This window comes from Lampetra planeri, chromosome 4 (genome assembly GCF_965212315.1).
Source record: "Lampetra planeri chromosome 4, kcLamPlan1.2.h2, whole genome shotgun sequence".
Classification (NCBI taxonomy): Eukaryota; Metazoa; Chordata; class Hyperoartia; order Petromyzontiformes; family Petromyzontidae; genus Lampetra; species Lampetra planeri.
Window position 1 is genome coordinate 24,190,478 of NC_136110.1, and position 19,449 is coordinate 24,209,926.

The 19,449-nt window shown below is 38.0% G+C and overlaps 1 protein-coding gene across 2 annotated transcripts in view; it reads right to left on the minus strand.

The window, feature by feature from the left end:
• The window catches only part of CSMD3 (CUB and Sushi multiple domains 3), a 446,157-nt gene that overhangs the window by 76,522 nt on the left and 350,186 nt on the right, over nucleotides 1–19,449 (minus strand). For both annotated transcript variants that reach the window (XM_078593568.1, XM_078593567.1), the window contains 10 exons: nucleotides 18,951–19,075; nucleotides 13,126–13,222; nucleotides 11,484–11,588; nucleotides 10,774–10,892; nucleotides 9,654–9,723; nucleotides 9,301–9,417; nucleotides 8,800–9,009; nucleotides 7,004–7,192; nucleotides 4,225–4,402; nucleotides 1,126–1,271 (listed from right to left, as the gene is read on the minus strand). In XM_078593568.1, coding sequence (XP_078449694.1) covers nucleotides 1,126–1,271; nucleotides 4,225–4,402; nucleotides 7,004–7,192; nucleotides 8,800–9,009; nucleotides 9,301–9,417; nucleotides 9,654–9,723; nucleotides 10,774–10,892; nucleotides 11,484–11,588; nucleotides 13,126–13,222; nucleotides 18,951–19,075 — 1,356 coding nt within the window. The remainder of the gene's footprint in view (nucleotides 1–1,125; nucleotides 1,272–4,224; nucleotides 4,403–7,003; nucleotides 7,193–8,799; nucleotides 9,010–9,300; nucleotides 9,418–9,653; nucleotides 9,724–10,773; nucleotides 10,893–11,483; nucleotides 11,589–13,125; nucleotides 13,223–18,950; nucleotides 19,076–19,449) is intronic.

Sequence of the window (19,449 nt, forward strand, 5' to 3'; positions counted from 1 at the left end):
ATTATAAAAACAATTACGTGATATTATTTCACAATGCAAAATAAAACATGACCCTATTAGCGCTCATGCTAAGAAGCAACGGTTACATTATCTCATGATAGAAAGTGTATAATTGTGGGAATGAGATTGACATATTTTGAGGTAAAAAAATACCATATGTCAATACGTTTATAGGGTTACATCTGAAACTAAAACTAAGTGATCACTATAATACTGAGTAATTGTAATTACTCAAGTTGTGAAATTTGAAAATAAATGTCAAATAGTTAAACATCTTTAAGAAGTATGACTGAACCCACTACATTCGACTTAATTAAACAGTGGTGACATTTTGAACATTGGTATGAAAATGAAACATATGTACATTTGATAATAACCTCTATACATAGTCAATGAAGTGTACTGAGTAGGATGGCTTCCACAACAGCAAGTGTTATATCAGCAAGATTAAACCTTAATCGTCTGGATAGAATGTGAAAATTGGCTTATTTTAGCTCAATAAAACCGTCCAATAACAATTAAAATAACGTTTTTCTTTTTATATTGCCTCAAACAATATAATGAAGGCTTAAAATCAATGCGATTAAACAGTGAAAGAACAATAATAAATTCGTGAGACAATGCAGGGAAAAAGGTCCGAACAATGTCGTACACCTATTTTTTCAATGCACCACATATTTTACTTAAACCAATTTGCAATAACATAATAAATAAGTTAGTTGTATAAACACATACCCACACAATGAAGATATGAAAAGCATTTGTGTACTTTTGCATCACAAAGTTGAAAAGGTAATTTCCTAAACATGTTTGTATGTATGGTGCACTTCTTTCTCACCGGACGTAGCCAACACTGCTAATCAGAGGTGTGGGGGAAGGACAACAAACTAAACACACAAATCAGTTCTAAAGGAATGAGTTTGCAATCTAGATTTAAAAGTGCATAGCTCCACTGGCTTCCTAATATCAGAAGGAAGAGCGTTCCAGACGGCCGCAGAAGCACATCCGAAGCGCGCGATGCGGTCACCGTCTTTGTATGTGAAACACAAGGACAACAAACAAAACATCACATCACTGTGCTTCTGTACTGCTGTGGATTACTATGCGCCCGTCATGTTGATTCACCTGAGAAGTTAATTATGAAGAGGCCACTGGTTGAGAAGTCACTGTGGAACTTGACAAGGATCTTGTCTGATGTGCTATACAGTGACTCCATTGCAGTGTTGCCACTGAACAGGCCAAGCTGTGGAGCCCTCTGGTCTGGTCCATCCCTGCAAGATTTGTCCACAGTAAAAAAAAAAGGGAAAACATGTTCAATCCATCTGTAGCCTCTTATGATACCATTTAGAATCATACAGTGACTAAATACAATTATATAATTATAAAAAGTGACAACAATAGTGTGACGTGTACGACATGTATAAAATAACAAATATGTGCAAATATGCGTGTCATGTATATATTCTAGAGAAGAGAGTTAGTTATTGACAGGAGAGAACATGGAGATGTTGAGCCTAGACTTGATTTGTCCACAAGGAGTCGACAGCATGGATGGATGAAGGGAGATCCATATTGTGGAGGTAAGAGAGGAGTGATTTCCCACCGAGCTGAGGTTAACTTTGAGTTTTGACGGATCTTGGCTACTAGATATGAGAGTTGAATCTAAATATTATAGATTGCTAACTGTTTTGAAAGTACTGTTTAAAATATGTTATTTTCCAAAAAGAGTCTTTTCCTTGAAGAAAAACATAAATCATGCTGAATTTCCATGACTGCTTAAGTGTAAGCCTGGTCTGGTTACAGAACAGAGCAATTGGGTTTGGATTCCCATGGTAGCCTTACCAGGAGTGAAAGTGAGAGATTGAGTGAGTACATAAGTGCATCGAACCATGCGGCCCATGAAGCTCTGGGACCAGAAACGAGCCACCCTGGGCTGTTCATCGTATTCCTTGGTTCAGGGATGATTTATAATTGTTGTGGAAGTTAACTATTAGGCCCATGAGCCAATAGGAATTCTGGACATGTTTTCCAGTAGCATTTGTTGATGCAGGCATACTATCGCTGGATTTCAACTTTCTGCGTCTCACAGCCAGAGTGTGACCCATTAACTAACCCTGCCATAGGCTGACTTACAGGACTAAAAATAAGATACATTACCTTTAATGATATCTTTTTAAAGAGAGACTAACTTTTGTATACATATATTTTTTACCCGCAATTCACCAGCACAGTGCATAATACATTCTGCACACATTTTGTCGTACCTGTGTTTGACCAGGCCCAACTCTGTTCATGAAGGACCAATTACATCGGCTATTTATGTTGAACTTCTTTTCCCCGAACATAACCAACCATGCTATTTGGAGGTGTGGGAGAAGGGCAACAAACTAAATACAAAATTCAGTTCTAAAGAAATACGTTTTCAATCTAAATCTAAAAGTGTATAGCTCCAGTGGTTTCCTAATATCGAGTGGTCTTGAATGGGTAATCATCGTCACACTCGATGATTCGCATCCACTCATGGCCATCACTGGCGTCACTCATTCCGTTCACAGGGTTAATAACGCTGCGCTGGACCGTGAGTGCCCAACAATGCAGTTGATCGCATCACTGCGAGAAGGCCAGGGAAAGCACACCAGATGAGTTCACAGACAAGTGATGCTGACACAGTGAAAAAAAAATTCAGATACCTATAGGCACTTCATAGCTCTGATTTTTCTTTTGTGGTGGTGAAACAGATTTTTGTGTTGTGATTAATGTATTATTCCCATGAATGAGATATATTGTGGAACAAAGTAATGTAGTTTTGTACCGATGTAGATGTTTGTATCATAATGACAAACGGTTGAGCATTTCACATAAATTTACAAAACAAAGTTAATGATACAGAAAATTTTGAAAATGATTGCTATACGCCTATATAGTTTAGTAATATTATGAAAGGATTTTTTTTTTCTAAATGAGGGCGTGTTAACTTTCACACGTGGTTTCCAAAGACATTAGACTTTTGTTAACGTGTCGCTAAAATCAAACAGTGGCACATAGAACATGCGAGGCAGAGTTTGAACTGTTACATTTGTCCAATCACAGTTTACAATTATACCTTAAACTCTAAGAGGTCAAGCAATCAAATGCCAAATGTAATATAACAATCTGATAATCTTGCAAATAGGGGTTCAATTTAATTTGTCGGTATGACTAAGCGGTGCCTTACATTTGCAATGACAGGTGGTGTGGTGCTGATACCACATTCAGCTTGAATTATTTATATTAAGATTTTACCATTTTACTCTTTACGTTATGAACGAATAAAGGCAGTGGACGTGAATAATTGAATAAAACTTTGGAAATGTCAGTTCATGTTACGAGTAACATTATATAATGCCGACTGTGAGCAACATGATGATAGCTCCTGTCTTTCAATGTTGTTACTGCCTAAAAATGTAAGTATTCAGACGTTAACTTGGAGAGTAAATAACTTTTTGGAAAAGCTTCACAGAGAGTAAACAAATTGAACAATAATTGCATAAACACATACTTTCCTGAAATAATGAATGACTTGCAAAAAACCTATGAATTATCCTTAAACAAAACAAATGAACAGCAGTTCTGTACTTTAAAAAAAATATGCCTGTTTTGGCAAGGAAGAAGTGAAGGGTAAAAGGCATTCAGCAAGACTACTGCTGAATAAAATACAATGTGCACCTTTAAACACCAACCTCAACATTACATTTGGAAATTTAATTTACACTGTGTGAAATTAAGCATACTTTTGCCATGACCTTTTCTTACTCTAACAATTCTCTATTCAAATGCTGTCAAAAATGTATTATGTGTAATGATTGCCCAATGATGATACATCGTGACAAGCTATTAACCTCCTCGTCTGATAAGCAGGATGTCGTTGGTTCGATCCTGACCCTAACACCTGTACATTTGAAGTTTGAATGTTCTCCACGTGGTCGCGTGGATTTTTTATCTGGGTCCTCCGGTTTTCCCTCCACATTTAGAAACATGCGTTTAGAGTATTTGGCGGCGATACATTTCCACAAGATAAGCTACTTTTTTGAGCTATCATTTGTGGCCAGGTCACTTTTGAAAAAGAGAGCTTTATAGCTCAGTGGGCCTTACCTGGTAAAATAAAAAAATACTTTTTTTGGTCGTTTTTAGTAACCTCAGTGCTTTTATGTGTGTGTGTGAGTGAGCCGTGCACTGCACCAGTACCACACAGTGATGAAGTCGTAGACGGGCTCCGTCTGTAAAACGGTGAAATTGAGAAAGATGCCGTTCCCCGGGGGAACCATGATGAGCCAATAGCAGTCCTGGAAGTTTGGGTATTCGTTTGGAAACCCAGGCGAGTAAACAGTGCCGCTCAGTCCCGTTACGTTGCCGCCACAGGGAGCTTTAAGTAAAAACGAAAAGAGACAAAGATACGTGAGGCGGTTTTAATGGCCGTACACGAGTGTGTGTGTTATATAAATACAATATATTTCACCATGCATGAAGAAATGTGGTAATTTATGGATATGTTTTTCATCCTTGTAAACTATTAAGTAAATATAAAATACAATAAAACACTGCATCTCATTAATATGGCCAGTAATGGATTGCACTACAATGTGCAGCAAAAGACAATAATACATCTCTTCAATGACAACTAATTAGTATCGTCTAGTTGTTTAAAAATAATTCAAAGCATGCCAAAGTTGCGCATTGTGAACATTGTGAGCAATTCAAGGCGACTCCGAATGCCCAGTTTAATTAAATATTATATAAATAATTTGTACATTTATTAGCATGCTCACACTTGAGTTAATTTCATGTCAAAACGCATAAACCAAGTTGATGGATTTCATGATGCAGCACAAATCAGAGCAAAAACTGCATGGAATTAGAGCCAAATAAACCATATTACTAATCTGCATCTAAGCAGAGGTAATGCGAATGCATTTTAAATACAACGCATTCTATGAATGCAATTTCCAACACTGGAGTATTGTTGCAATGTAATACCAACAGCATATGATGCAAAGGTAGAGCATTACTTTCAATTCAATATAATCCTGAAAATGTTCCGCTTCTAGCAACCATTTCAGTTGTTGCAATTGCAGACATGAGCGTGCGGACACTTTAGGCGCAATTCATGTTGCGTTGCAGGCAAAATGGTTGCCAGATGGAGGTGACAAACGAGCAAATTAATTTGTGTGGAATCGGCCACCATGCCCTCTCAAGAGCTCCCCGTAAAAGTCACCGTCTCCAAAGTATGTGCTCTATGTAATCTCGCACAAAGTCCGCACCTCCGATTTAGCACGGTTGGCTACGTACAGTGTGAAATAAGTTCAACATATACAAACAAGTTAAAGCGTTTCCACATATTTGCAGTTTCCATCGTCGCTGGCCCCACCCTAACCACTTGACTACTTTTGTCCATTCCGCAATTTTGGCACGCGATGTGGCGGAAAGGGTGTGCTTTTAGTGCAGCATAATATATGTTATGGGAATTTTCGGGGTTTTTTTTCGTACGAAAATGGGCATCGCTTTGCAAATTGTTTGTACAACGATGGCCAAGTAGCTCCTCTGATATTTATATACAAGTTTCTATCACAATGTCTTGAGAAGAGACTTCAACAAAGCATGTTTGCATACAGTTAGATCTTTCTTCAGGCCCTTCGACTGGGTAATGAGCATGAAATATGGCATACGATAAAATATGGTATTTGGCAAGATCAACATATTACATGTCATGCCTTGCGTGTGTACATAAAATGGTACTTGGCTGATGATAAAATGCAAAGAAAAAACAATTAATATCAACAAATAGGCACATTTTTTTACGTGCTTAAATTAGTTTAAAGGTTTAGATTTACACAACTTAATATTACATACAAATAACTTAGTTATTGGGCAAAACATTGAATTGTCTCATTAATTATTAAAAATTGACTGGGTTTATGCATACGAAACTCTTAAATGAGTTATTATATTTCAAGCATCAATGACAAAGAATGAAATGCTGTAAAATACCAAAATAGAAAAAAAACTAGATGCAAGAGCAAATAAAGTCTAAAATGAAAAAAACAAATATGATTACTAGTAGGCATACAACTGCAAGGATGTGTTTTTGTTTCTCGATACAGTAATTAGTCTAATAGAAATTGCATACTTTAAAACTCCTAATGAATTAAAAGTTATAAAAATCTAATTAAATAACGAACACTGAATATATTTTAATAAATAATACTGTGCAGAAGGCTTCCAACAGTACTTTTAAGGATTCATTAATAATGGACAGTTCAAAGCTTCCCAGTATTGCAAATGATGTACACTCTAGTTACATACGTTATCTTGAAATTACACAAATACTAAATATTTGTATGCAATTTTAATCAACTATAATAAAACAAAATATCACACTGCAACAAGACTCCTAATTATTTGTATTGCACCATTCGTCTGCTTATGCAACTAGCAATAAGAGCTTTACAGAAACTTAAATAATTGTATAGAATGACTGCCGTAAAAAAGTTTACAAAATACAGAGTGGACATGTGTGAAAAAAATTATACGTTGGCCTCGATTCCCAGCTTCCTCTCATTTATGATGTTTGTGAATACAGGTGCCAGGCAATGCTCAGTGCATCAAATACAATAGGCACGTTTAGAAAAAGATTTAAAAAGACATTGGTCATTAAAGAGGATGCTCAATTTATAGAAACGCCACTAAAATAAGACTGAAGCGTTCCTTGGAAAACTGCTTTTTAATTCAAAGCCTCTCCCTGTATCCTGACAATCTCAATCCAGTTATTCAATCGTTGAATGCTTTCCTCTGTATGATATGCAGCAATATCTTTCAAAAGTATTCGGTCACCTGTTGAAAATGCAATGAGCTATTGAACAAAGGACCCACACCCGTTGATGCGTGTCACTCAATGACAGTTACCAAATGGCAACATGAAGCACGGCATGAAGCGACGTGTACAAATACACAACGGTGACGTCCTCACCTTCACAAGAGGGTATAGGATAGCTCCAGTGTCTGCTGTGGCCATGCTGACAAGTAAGAACTGCACTACCAATCAGCACATAGCCAGGAAAACATTCAAATGAAATTGACTGGCCAACTCCAAAGTTGCTACCAACCACATATCCATTTGTAAAAGGTCTCGGATCTGGACAATTCTGAAGCTCATATGCTGCAATGAAAGTGGAGGGGGGGGGGAACAACACGTGTTAATTAATGCCGCTTCATTGCAAATTGTTTTGGTGCAATATGTATTGCATTGATGAGCAACAACAGCCCAGGATTTTAAAATGCAATTAGTAAACTGCCTGTTGTGCTTTAATTCGGAGAACTGTTGCACCACAACATTACAAAGTGCGTTAATAAAATAATCATCCATTATTAAAGAATGACAAGTAGGCAGGAGTTCCATTTCGGTCACTTGGTGGTATGAAGCATTTATCACAAGTCTCATCCCTCTAAAACCTGGGTATGTAGTCTATTTCCTTATTGAGCACCTTAATAACTTGTAAAGTCAAAGGTTATCACACTCAGGATGACCTCATAACAGTATAATTCTTCAATTATGAAATAAATTTGAGGTTTTTTGAATGTTTTGTTATGTGCTAGTGCGGATTACTCAATATGTTGTTGATCGGAATACACTTTGTTGTTTCACACAAGCCCACAGTTTAAACTGTGGTCACCTTTATAGAAACAGCCGCCGTGGTGGAATGGTTAGCACAATAGACTTGTAATTTAGTGTTTGCTGACGCTGCAATTGAAACAATGGGGGGGGGGGTAATGGTTCTTAAAACCCTACCGCCTCTGTCCACCGAGCAGCCTCAATGGGTGCACCACTGGTAAGGCGATCAGCAGGTCACGTGTGGTGGGGTAAAGTGTGGGTAAGCCTAAATGTCGAGCCAGCATGGAGGAGGAGGCTAAATACCCTCTAGAGCTGATCTCTACAGCTCCCTCTAGTGGAGGCCCCTGCCCCAGCAGTAACATGAGTATGCAATTGCAGGACTGGAACATTACATTTTTACTTTCATGAACAACCTGTAAACATTGAACACGTAGGCTTTTGCGACCAATATTTTGATTGATAATACATTTTTGGGGTCAGGTCGCGTGAGTACAATGTGCATCGTAAAACCCTCCTACACCCGATAGAGGAAATTAATAAAGTTATTGCGTTGAATAAAAGTGCCAATTTATTACTGCTGCAGCACACCAGTGTGTTGGAGAGCAATCTCACAACAAAGTGTATTTGCGTTATTTGAAACTAACATAGCAGTATTATAATATTACTCACCATTTAGTATTCCTAATTATCTATGATTGACCAGTATCACTACATAAATGTGCACCTCATTAGCATATCCAACATAATATATTATAATCTAACAGCCATCTTGTTCAACTAATTAACTTTGTCTATTATGTTGAATTACCCAAAGTACTTCCCTTGTGGGTGCACATTGGTGACATCACACCCCATATTTAAGGCCCAAGTCTGGAGGATATTTTCACACATCTGACAACTGCCTGATAATGTTGTAATGATCAACGGAACATCATCACCAATCGTTAAATATTGTGACATTACACAACCACTGCTGCTGAAGAAGTAATAAATCGTCACGTTTGTTCACGTGACAACTTTATAATTGGTTGTATCGGACGGAGGAGGATTTACGACACACATTTTTACATATGTGATCTGACCCCGACAATCCAATTATGAATCACAACCTGTAAACTTATTCCACATGTGTGTCTAAGTATCACTGATATTACCTTCATAACTGATCTTGAAGCCTTGCTTGTTCTGGGAATAATCACTGTGGAAGTACAGCGTTGTCACATGCATTGTGCTAATAAGAGAGGCCGGGAGTAAGGGACCGCTGAAGCGGCCGATGACTGTGCCAGCCTCAGCAGGACCACTTTTAATCTCCAGGTAATCATGGATGGGTTCAGTGGAGAAGTTGAGAAATGTGAAGTAGATTCCTATGATCATATGCACAGCACATGTCAAAGGAGAAGGGAAATTGATTATTATTATCAGCAGCAGAACATCCATTACATTCTTGTGTAAAACAACAATTCAATAAAAAATGTATGTGCATATTTCCTAATACAAAAAACACTTCCAAACAATACTTTTTAGATTAACTAATGTTTTATGAAATAATTAGCTGTTGAAAATGAAGGTATTATTTTAAACGTTTGCTTGAAAAGTGATACATTGTTAAAATGTTTGCAAAATTATAAGCGTTCATTCATTCTTAAAGCACTCACCAAAGCCAATGGGCAGGTTAATTTTCCATGTGCAATCAAGGTTGGAGGGGTAATTCCCAGGGAAACCAGGACTTAAGACGACACCATTAAAGTCATCAAACGTTCCGCCACAGCGAGCTGAAATTAACACAAGCATCGTTAAATCAACTTTAATCGCTAGTCGCTGAAATGGAAAACTTTTCATTTTGTGTGTAATTAAGCAAACTTTTTTTTTCTTTGAAACAAAAAGAATCAGATTTATCGTTGTTGGCTAAATGTGTTTGAGCTGCCAGTATTTTGTTTACTGTTTAAAAAAAAAAAACAACCCATGCAGCAAAACAAGCAGCTTTAAATGCTTTCAAAGGAGGACTGACCAATACACAGAGGAGGGGCATAGTTCCAACGCCGGACCGGGCCAGGCATGCAGGAAATGAACGAATGCCCCTGGACAGCGTGAAACAGGACAAGGAAAATCAACACATTAGATCACTGGGAAATAGCTTTCCAGGAACATTAAGGGAAATGTAAGCAAATAGGGAGCAGAGGGGAAATAAAGTAATTATGTGATTTCAAAAAGTTAGCTTTGAATGTGCATTCTTGATTTGAAGCTTTCGTGACTGCAGGAATCCATACTCTTTGGTTCGTTCGGTAAAGTCACGTAGGTAGAAAAATAAAATAAATCACGACATTTTGATCGCAACACAAGCGGTCGTCCTCAGGCGGAAAAAATATAATGTGCATGTTTCTTCAGCCATCCGTATTTTGTCGGGCGATTTCTATTTGCATTTTAAGTAAAATACGATGGGGTTATTCATGAAAATAGTATCTCTTTACTAAGGCTGACATTATTCAGTTTGGTATTGTTTATGTGATTCATCGTCATCAGGTATCCACTGCTGAATTTATAACTTCCCAAGGCATCACCATCTCTCACTGTCTGGTGGAGTAACAATTAACTCCCGCACATGAGCCGATTTCATCACTTCATCTCCTCGGGAGAGTTCCACTTTGTTGTGTTCCTTCCTCTGACAACTACTCTATTGTTTGTCGTATACCATCTCCATAATCCCTTCAAGGACATTGTCCTGCTCAGGCCTATTTTTTCACAAGAGCCAATATGATGTCTCTAACTTGCAAATGCCCTCTCATCTACATGTTCCTCGTTTCGTCTCTCAGTGTGATTCCAAGCAATGGTGCATACTACATTGCATATTTCTCAGCTTCTCTTCCATGCGACCTCCGATCAACAAATTGTTGTTGTACCCATTATACTTTTGGGTGGATAGAGGTGGAGGGATTCAAGAAACTTGCCCGTTGTTTCAACCGCTAAGCCGGAGGATTGAAATGACAACCTCTGTATTGGCAGTCCGAGCGCTTTCATAATATAATTAGACAATGGCGACAATCCTTGTAAATGTTACGTATATTTACATTCATGTTTGTGTATCTTAATGTGTATTCAACATGTAATGTTTTGCATTCGGCCGTTTTTACCTCGAGTGTATAGCCAGGCTCACACTGGAAGGAAACAACGTCGTTCACCAGGTATCGGTCCCCTATTTTTATGCTGTTACTTGGTACGACGGGTTCCGGACATGATGACAAACCAATTGCTGCGATAAGAAATTCAGAGAACATATCTGAGCACCAATTACATTGAACTGAATGCTCTGCAGCCCATGTTCCACTTTGAATAATTGCTATGTATAAGAGAAACATATGAATTCATGCTGCATGACTTTCCTGATCATTGCATGTGGAGTTGACCAGAATTTAATTGTGATGTTGACAAGCAGAATTGTAACTGAATGTCACGAACATGGAACTTCTTTGACAAGAATAGCATAATACATCATAGTAATTAATACAAACATATATATATTTAATATGGAAGCACATGAGCTTTAATATAATGAAAATTATATCATTACTAAGCTATACTCCATAAGATGTTTCAGTATCCAAATGCATTAGTCTAATACAATCAGTTAAATTCATCACATTTTCCACACATTCCACATCACATTAAATGTATTTTGTACATATGGCGCAAATGCACTTTTGGAAAAAAGAACCGTTATGAGTCAGCTCAGAAAGGCTGCTCATCAACCATGTAAAATGTAATTTTTGCACAGTTATTTTCAAAAAAAAATTTTATTCAGATAAACAACAACTTTTTTTTCCCATTGAACAAAACAACATACCTGTGTAAATTAGGTGGAATCCAGCTGCTCCAACGCTGAGGTCGCTTTGAAAATGGAGGTACAGTTGGTTGGACGTGCTGTTGATCAATGAAGGGAGTGTCGTTCCTACAAAATATCAAACAATAACATACATTTGTATTCCTTTAACAATGGATAATTTACAGGCATCAATGTATTTTAATTAAATTGCAATACTTTAGACATGAATTCATATGTAATCTACACATTTTACAGTTGTCATCCTTATTCCATCCAGAATTATTTTAGACTTTAAAAAAAGTAAATTGACAAAGAAATATAGCCCTTATCGACTTGTACGGTTTTTACAGAGACAAGATCTAAATCCCGAAAGGAAAAAGTAGAGAATTATTTTTACTTATATTTCTAATCATGCTCGGGTCATATTTTCCAAATTGTGGACAGTTTTTTTTATGTCCTTTTCAAAATTATATTGCGATTGAAACCATTGCAAAAAAGGGAGTGTATGTCCTCCTGTTCGAGATCACCCTTTTGAAGGTAATATCACAGAACTACTGTTGATTTTCATTCAGTTAGTTGCCTTTTATCCACACTATAAGCACTGCATGTTCTCACATGCTCTGCTATAATGAGGTTCATCACATAGCAGTAAAATCTAAATACACATTTTGTTCTGAAAGCTACAAAAACATTAAAATAATAATAATTAAAAAAAAATAATATGAAGTTTGTAGTTGTGGTTGTCATTGGAGAGTCATGAGGTCATCACATCAACTCAAGACACTCCAACTTCACGATTTTGCCCAGATTTAAACTAAGGATTTTGGCCCAGTCCTGTGGCATGGACTTCACACTGAGCAATCTAGTCACTTCCATATACATTTGCTTTTTCAAACCTAACACTACTTGCCATTGGTGGATTCATACATCTTCCAGTGCATATCATCTTATATGCACTATGCAAGAAACAGTCAATTGTTCTAAAAGCTACACTGCACAAAGATGTGACTGCCATTCATACACATGCACTATTGCACTAAATTGACCCGATCTTGCTACTTGGCAGTTGCCTATCCCTTATTATATAATTTCAACGGTTCGCTTAAGGAATGATATTGTTGGAATTATGCACACATTGAATTCCAAATCGCAATAGACTACTAGAGGCATTGCTTCAAAAGCATTTCGATGTCTAGGCAGAAGGGACAGCTTCGAATCAAATTATTTTAAACACTACCATTAATAGCAACTGTAGCATTCAAATAGCAGAAGTTGCAAAAAAAAGAACATGCCAAACATAAAGCAAATGGTGTGCTTTATCTCAGTATAAAGTAATAGCTTAGTGAAGAGAAGTATTTTCGCCATATGACTGGAGTTCTGAAGACATATTATTCCACATTTGGAAAAAAAGTTATTACAAAAAAAACCAAATTGAATATTAATTTCACAGCTTGATCCGTAACATTACTTGAAACAAAAACAGTTAATATATATTGGTGTGATGCCATAAGATAACAGTAACTGCAATAACACAATGGTAAAACATTTCAATAACATAGGAAATATTACAAATATTGGCTTACGTTTAAAGTCCATTGAATTTGTAAAAAAAAATGCGAGGCTATATATGCACACCGTATTTGACATGCAGGTCTAGTGTCACCTGAAAAGCTTCCAAGCCTGGGAGAGTCAGCATTGGCTCCATCGTAAACCTCCAAGGAGTCCCAATTGTGTTCTGTGGCAAAACTTACGACCTGGATCTGCAGAGACACATACCGTCAGCAACGGACGCTATCTCGTGGCCGTGACAGTTATTCAGTTCACTAAGATGGCAGCAAATTAGCCCACAAATCAATTCCCAGTTAACTAACCCACTTTCAATTTATAAATTACGCTCGGCAATAATTAGAATTGATTACAAGTGATGCGTTTGTCGACATCGATTTTCACTCCTGCCGACAAATGGTGAGTGTACGTGACTGTCAGGCTCCCGTAATCCGTTACACCATTGATTCTGTATAACTCTTTACTTAGCTCGTACGCTAAGAAAAGAACATACACTGAGAAGTTGCCTGGACATGAAAACCTTGTTTTTGGTACAACACTTACAAAAAAACCATAACAATCATTGTTATATAAGGTCGATACAGTATACCTTTTTTCTGTTCTGGAACACAACTTTTACTTTAACATTAATTTACAAGAGCATACATCATCTATCATCTTCTTCTAGAATTTTTTTTAAACATTGTCTGTTTGTGGGTTTGTTTGTGGGTTTGTGGCTGTTCGCGCGCTTGCGAACAATTTGCCTCTCCAACGGTGGGGTTTCCGTGAAAAAAAAATAGCCAGGTACCAAGCCGTAAGCCCTGCGGTGAGCAAGCGCTATTCCTTTTTCACATCCGTCAACTTAAAATTTGTTTAATTAGCGATTTAGTGCGATTTTTGTGCGCTTATCATTTATTTATTAATGACGAGTGCGCGACCATACCAACTCACGTGCCTTTGGTGGGGGGGACGGCCCATGCCAAGTCGCACGCCTTCGGTGGGAGTAAGGGGGATATTTTCTTTCGCGTTTAAAAATGCTATAAAAATACACTAAATGCTGATGTTAATTCTTCACTGTGTGATGTCTCCCCCACCCCGATGCGTGCAGTTATTACTACTATACAGTCGCTAGATGCAACCACTCTAGGCCGTAGATATTACTGCAGAGCGGCCAGGGAGATCGTGGCTGGGGTGGGGGGGGGGGTCAGGGGTAGCAGCCCAACCCCAGCCTGCCAAGGTGCCATCTCGGCCGGCTAGACAATCTAGGCGAGGCCGGAGGCTCTGCACGGGACTAGGCCTCACCGCGCCACTCTGTCAGGTGAGTACTTTGTGCTATAGAGTTGCTAAATACTGCTATAGAGTTAGCATGTACTACTGTAGTGATAGCGGGTACCACCACAGTCGGTATGCACTGCTGTAATTATAGCAGGTACCACCACAGTATGCACTGCTGTAATCATAGCAAGTATCACCACAGTCAGTACACACTGCTGTTAGATTTTTAAGAGTAGTTTTGAAAATAAAATTTACCCGGGCAATGCTGGGTATATAAGCTAGTGTGTTATAATTATCAGGCAGTGTTAAAAATAGTGGTAGGATATGCTTTGGTTGGTGTTCATGATATGTTGTCAATGCAGTTTCTGAGAGGGTTTTATTTCCATGATAGTGCAGTAATATGTTTGTATGTTGAACTTCTTTTGCACTGTACGTCACCAACCATGCTAATCGGAGTTGTAATTTACAGCCCTTTGTTAATCCACTTCTCGGTGAAGGCTTCCCCACATTACAGGGGATGTCCCCAATGTTAGTTTAAGGGCGTTTTATACATTTAAATAATAATAAGTAGTTTGGTTGTGGAGGTTATTTTACCATACTTCACCTGCTCCTAAGCACAGGTGGATGAAGGGAAGTTGGCTCAGGAACAGTTCTGATATCACTCACCACTGATGTTAGCCATGAATCGGAATCAAACTCAGGTAGCGGGGTTAATAGCGTGGTGTGCTAATCACTGCACCACCACTCCTCACAAAGCATCGCAAATTAATTGTATATCAATCATTTGTTAAGTAGTGGAGATTTGTACCCCTGCCGACTTTGCAAGAAGGAACAAACATGAATGATCACAAGTCTCATTATAGCACACAATTCCTCCAGCGGGTCGCGAACACAAGTCAGAGGCGTGCAAATGTATATATGCTGGATGTTTGCATATTACATAGGGGCCGTCCATAAATGACGTCATGCACCTCGGGGGGGGGGGGGTCAGACATTTGTGACGATGTGTGACGAGGGGGGGGGGAGAAATGTGACGTCACATCAAAATGCGCAACTTTAAATAAATATAGACAACACGTTATACTTAATTAAATAGACTTTTTAATAAATGTTTTCTCCTACAATAGAGTGCAGCGCCACATTAAATACGCACTACAATGACAATAGTTTAAAGCGATTTGAAGCATGTTATAACTTATTTATTTGGGGGGGGGGGGGGAGAGTTTTGTGACGTCATATTTGAGGGGGGTCTGACTTTTTGTGACGCCGTGTGACGAGGGAGGGAGGGGGTCAAAAATCGTCCAAAATCGCGTGACATTATTTATGGACGCCCCTTATAACGATATTCAAGTACTGCGTCATTTTCCTTGACAATGGAACACAATTTCCTATAATTTACATGTTTGTCCTGGAGTTTTTTCACATCCTCCTGCAGCAGACTCCTTATTTGGATATTAATTGACCCACATCGTGACTGCTGGTCGCAGGATTCGATCCATCCATGAAAACTGGATTATCCAATTTTATATAGTGTTCATTAACATATTATGCAGTGAAGATGTTTTTCACTGTGCAGGTAAAATAGTTGTAAAATGTGTTGTGGCTTATAGAACACCATTTGTTATAATTCGGTATCATAAAACTCCTTTGAGACTATATTTACATATTAGTCACCAAAACTGTATCACTGACACCTTAGTGATACCTTCCTTGAAAGAGTGGGAATACAAGACCATATTTGATTTTTAATATATCAATAAAACCCGACAATAGCTTGACCAATTTCGCTAATGTAATTGTCTTTACATCACAGATTGTGTCAGTTTTGTACCATACAATTATTTAACAACATTTCAACCTCATGAAGATACAAAAAAATATCTAAGACAATTTACTATTTGCCTCATAAATATTGAAAATAGTTCCATGAACAACAATTTATACAGGCACCATTCTAAGCCCAATACATACAGCTAATCGTTTTGTCAGGGATAACTCACTGATTGCTGGTATATTCTACCCATAATAATACATAGTGTAATATTACAATGTATAGTCGAAGGTATAGGGTGGTGTATAGTAATACAGTATATAATTTAATGTTGGGTTTGTCTATGGCAGTATATAGTACGGGGCAGACCCGTGTGATGTAAGAGAAAAAAGTTTAGCTGGAAGCATATTATATTTTTGCGACATAGAATTGTAATGTATTACTTACTGTTAGTAGCTCAGCTTATTGGAGAGTAGATTTAGTATACTGATGATACTATGTAGTTTATACTTTCGTTTTTTACGTGGTGGTTTAGTTACTGCAGCTATATACTATTAACATTCCTTCCCTTTATTAATGTTACCCCTATCCCCTCCCATTGATGCTGCTAATCCTACATAATTCACGGGCATAATATGACTTTGAAACCCCCCGCCCACCTCCTACGCATTTCACAAGTAGTACTAATCCCATATCTGCATTTCCCATAAATATGCTAAATTCCTCTTGATATGCAAATTATTTTGTCAAGGCGCTCTTCCCCCTCCAACCCAACTTAAATATATGCTCCAAGCCTGGGGTGTTTCATTCAGACGCTGTCTTCCCAACAGACCTGTTCTTCACCTGCTTGCGTTGTGGCCGAAACGTCGTGAGAATTATTTTATTATGTTTAATTTTTTATTATTTTATTATTTCCCTTCTACGTGACTTTACTGAAAGAACCAAGAAGATGAATCCCTGCAGTCACGAAAGCTTTAAATCGAAATTTAATGCATATATTATCAAGTATGTTTTTTGTTTGCATTCTGACCATTGTGGTTACTGCAAACGTGGTTCCTTGTAAAAAGGTTTCAGTTTGGTGTTTTAACATCTTAACACCTATTTTGTTGCCAGAAAAAAAGGGGAAAACCTATTCTCATATTTTGGTACTGGCAAAGGAGGTCCCGTCATATATTATTCTGCACCACTCAACAATGCACAGTTTAATACAATGCAGCATACTTCTTGGCCGTGCCCGTACCGCATTTATTTTAGTCATTTTAAAAGGCTGCACTCTAATAACAGTCGCTGCCTTTAATTTCAAATCGGGCTGATACCAAAAGAAACATAATTAGAGTTCATACCATAAAATGTTTATAGGTGTCCCATGGGCATCAGTTAATTTAGATAATGTTTTTTAAGAGCACAAGTAATTCAACTGCCTGTTGGAAACGAATTGTGTTCCATTCATTTACACACCACTTTGAGTTTTTTTAGCTCAATGAATAAATATGTTTGCCGTAATTTATAATATCGTGGAACAAGAGCTCTTGTGAAAAGCATCGTATATTATGGACTCAATTTAGCAAAAACAAGGACTCATGGAAATGGCACGTTATATTCTGGTAAGGACAGATATATAATTCTAATGCATTTTCCTACGTAATTTTCTGAATTTCCTTAATGCTTGAGACAAATTAATTCTGGTAAGCAAAGTTAGCAATGGGATCCTCTCTGGGTTATCAAGATATTGCACGACCAATAAAAGCTTTACCATTTCTCTAAAACGTAAAACTCTTCCCCACAAGTATGTGTGGTTAGGGGCCATCCATTTAGTACATACGCATGGAGCGGAGGAGGGGGTGTTAACCCAAATGCGTACGCTTGTGTATGGGGGGTCTACTGACAATGTACGTACGCATAGGAAACGGGGGGGAGGGGGGGTGAAGCCTCGATAATAATTTGTCTACATTGGCCTTCAAATGAGTTAGATAGTCCGGCGGTGGATTACACTATGTAATACGATTTTTGTCCCTGGGTAGTAAGTGTTATTTTTTTTATTGCTTATGCCTAAAAAGTATAGAAAATGGCTATTATTTCCCACAAACGTTGCTTTTGTGGCCAGGACTTTACGTGAAGGAATGACACAAATGCACACGTTTTCTCATTGAAAATAGATACATTTCTAAATATCACTGTCCTGGTCACAAAAGTAACGTTTGTGGGGAATAATAGCCATTTTCTGTACTTTTGAGACATAAGCAATTAGGAAATAACACTTACTACCCAGGGACATTTATTTTGTTACACAGTACTATCTGTTTGCTTAAACACGTTAATAATATTAACCCTTGATAGTTTCTGCGTGGATTAAATATCGGCCGTTCTATAGGATTCGGGGGGGGGGGAGGTAAAAAGTAAGCGTGCGTACAGGGAGGGGGGGAGGGGTCAAGTTTTGACAGATTTTTGCGTACGTACTAAATGGATGGCCCCTTAGAAGATGCTCTGGAAAGTAAGTTGCGCCCTCAAACTGGTGCCCGCTGTCAATAAAGTTATACGAATCTGGTCACACAGACACATCTACCGGATTTTAAGACACGCTAAACTTGTTTGCTTTAACATAAAGGGCACAAAGTGCATATTATAATCAGGATAATATATTTGTAATGTGACACAATATTATGCTAATATTTATTCAAATATAAAGTGTTTAATTGAATCAAAATTTCACGATACATCTCATATCATATTTTGACATCATCTCTTACCCTGCATTTAAAAAGTAAAAGAAAAGAATACGTTCCCTGCTGGCTCAATGTGCTTTAGTCGGGACATAGTCGTATGATGTATATTCCCTTTCTGTTATTTTCACAAAGAAAGAAAACGACAGACATCACGATGTGTGACACAGGACACACCTGAATTCCTGCTCCCTCCGGTACCAGGATCCGCCACACGCAGTTCAGGTTGTTGTCGTAAGGCTCCGGGTAACCAGGCGACAAAATGGTCCCACTGCGCTCTGTCAAGTTACCCCCACAGGGCACTAGAGGAGCCAGGAGCACGGACACAATAACGATCACCACTTACACTCATCCATCCCGGACAATGCTCGGAAACTTCTAATTACAGCAAAGTGGCAGCTCTTAGTCAACCTATGATTGCATTATTAATCACAATCTACAAGTGGACACAGTAACAGCAGACAAAAGCTGTAGTGCTGTTTAGCATGCATTTCAATGGCATACAGGAGGCAATTCATTCAGATGATTCACCCTTTACTGCATTTCACAAGCAAAGCAATTAGATTTTAAATAAAATTTCCTGGCAACACCTAATTAAGGCTTGTTAAAACGTCTAATGCGATGGTAAAATTGCTTACTTTTTCACTTCATGACCCTAAGAGGAAGCACTATTGAC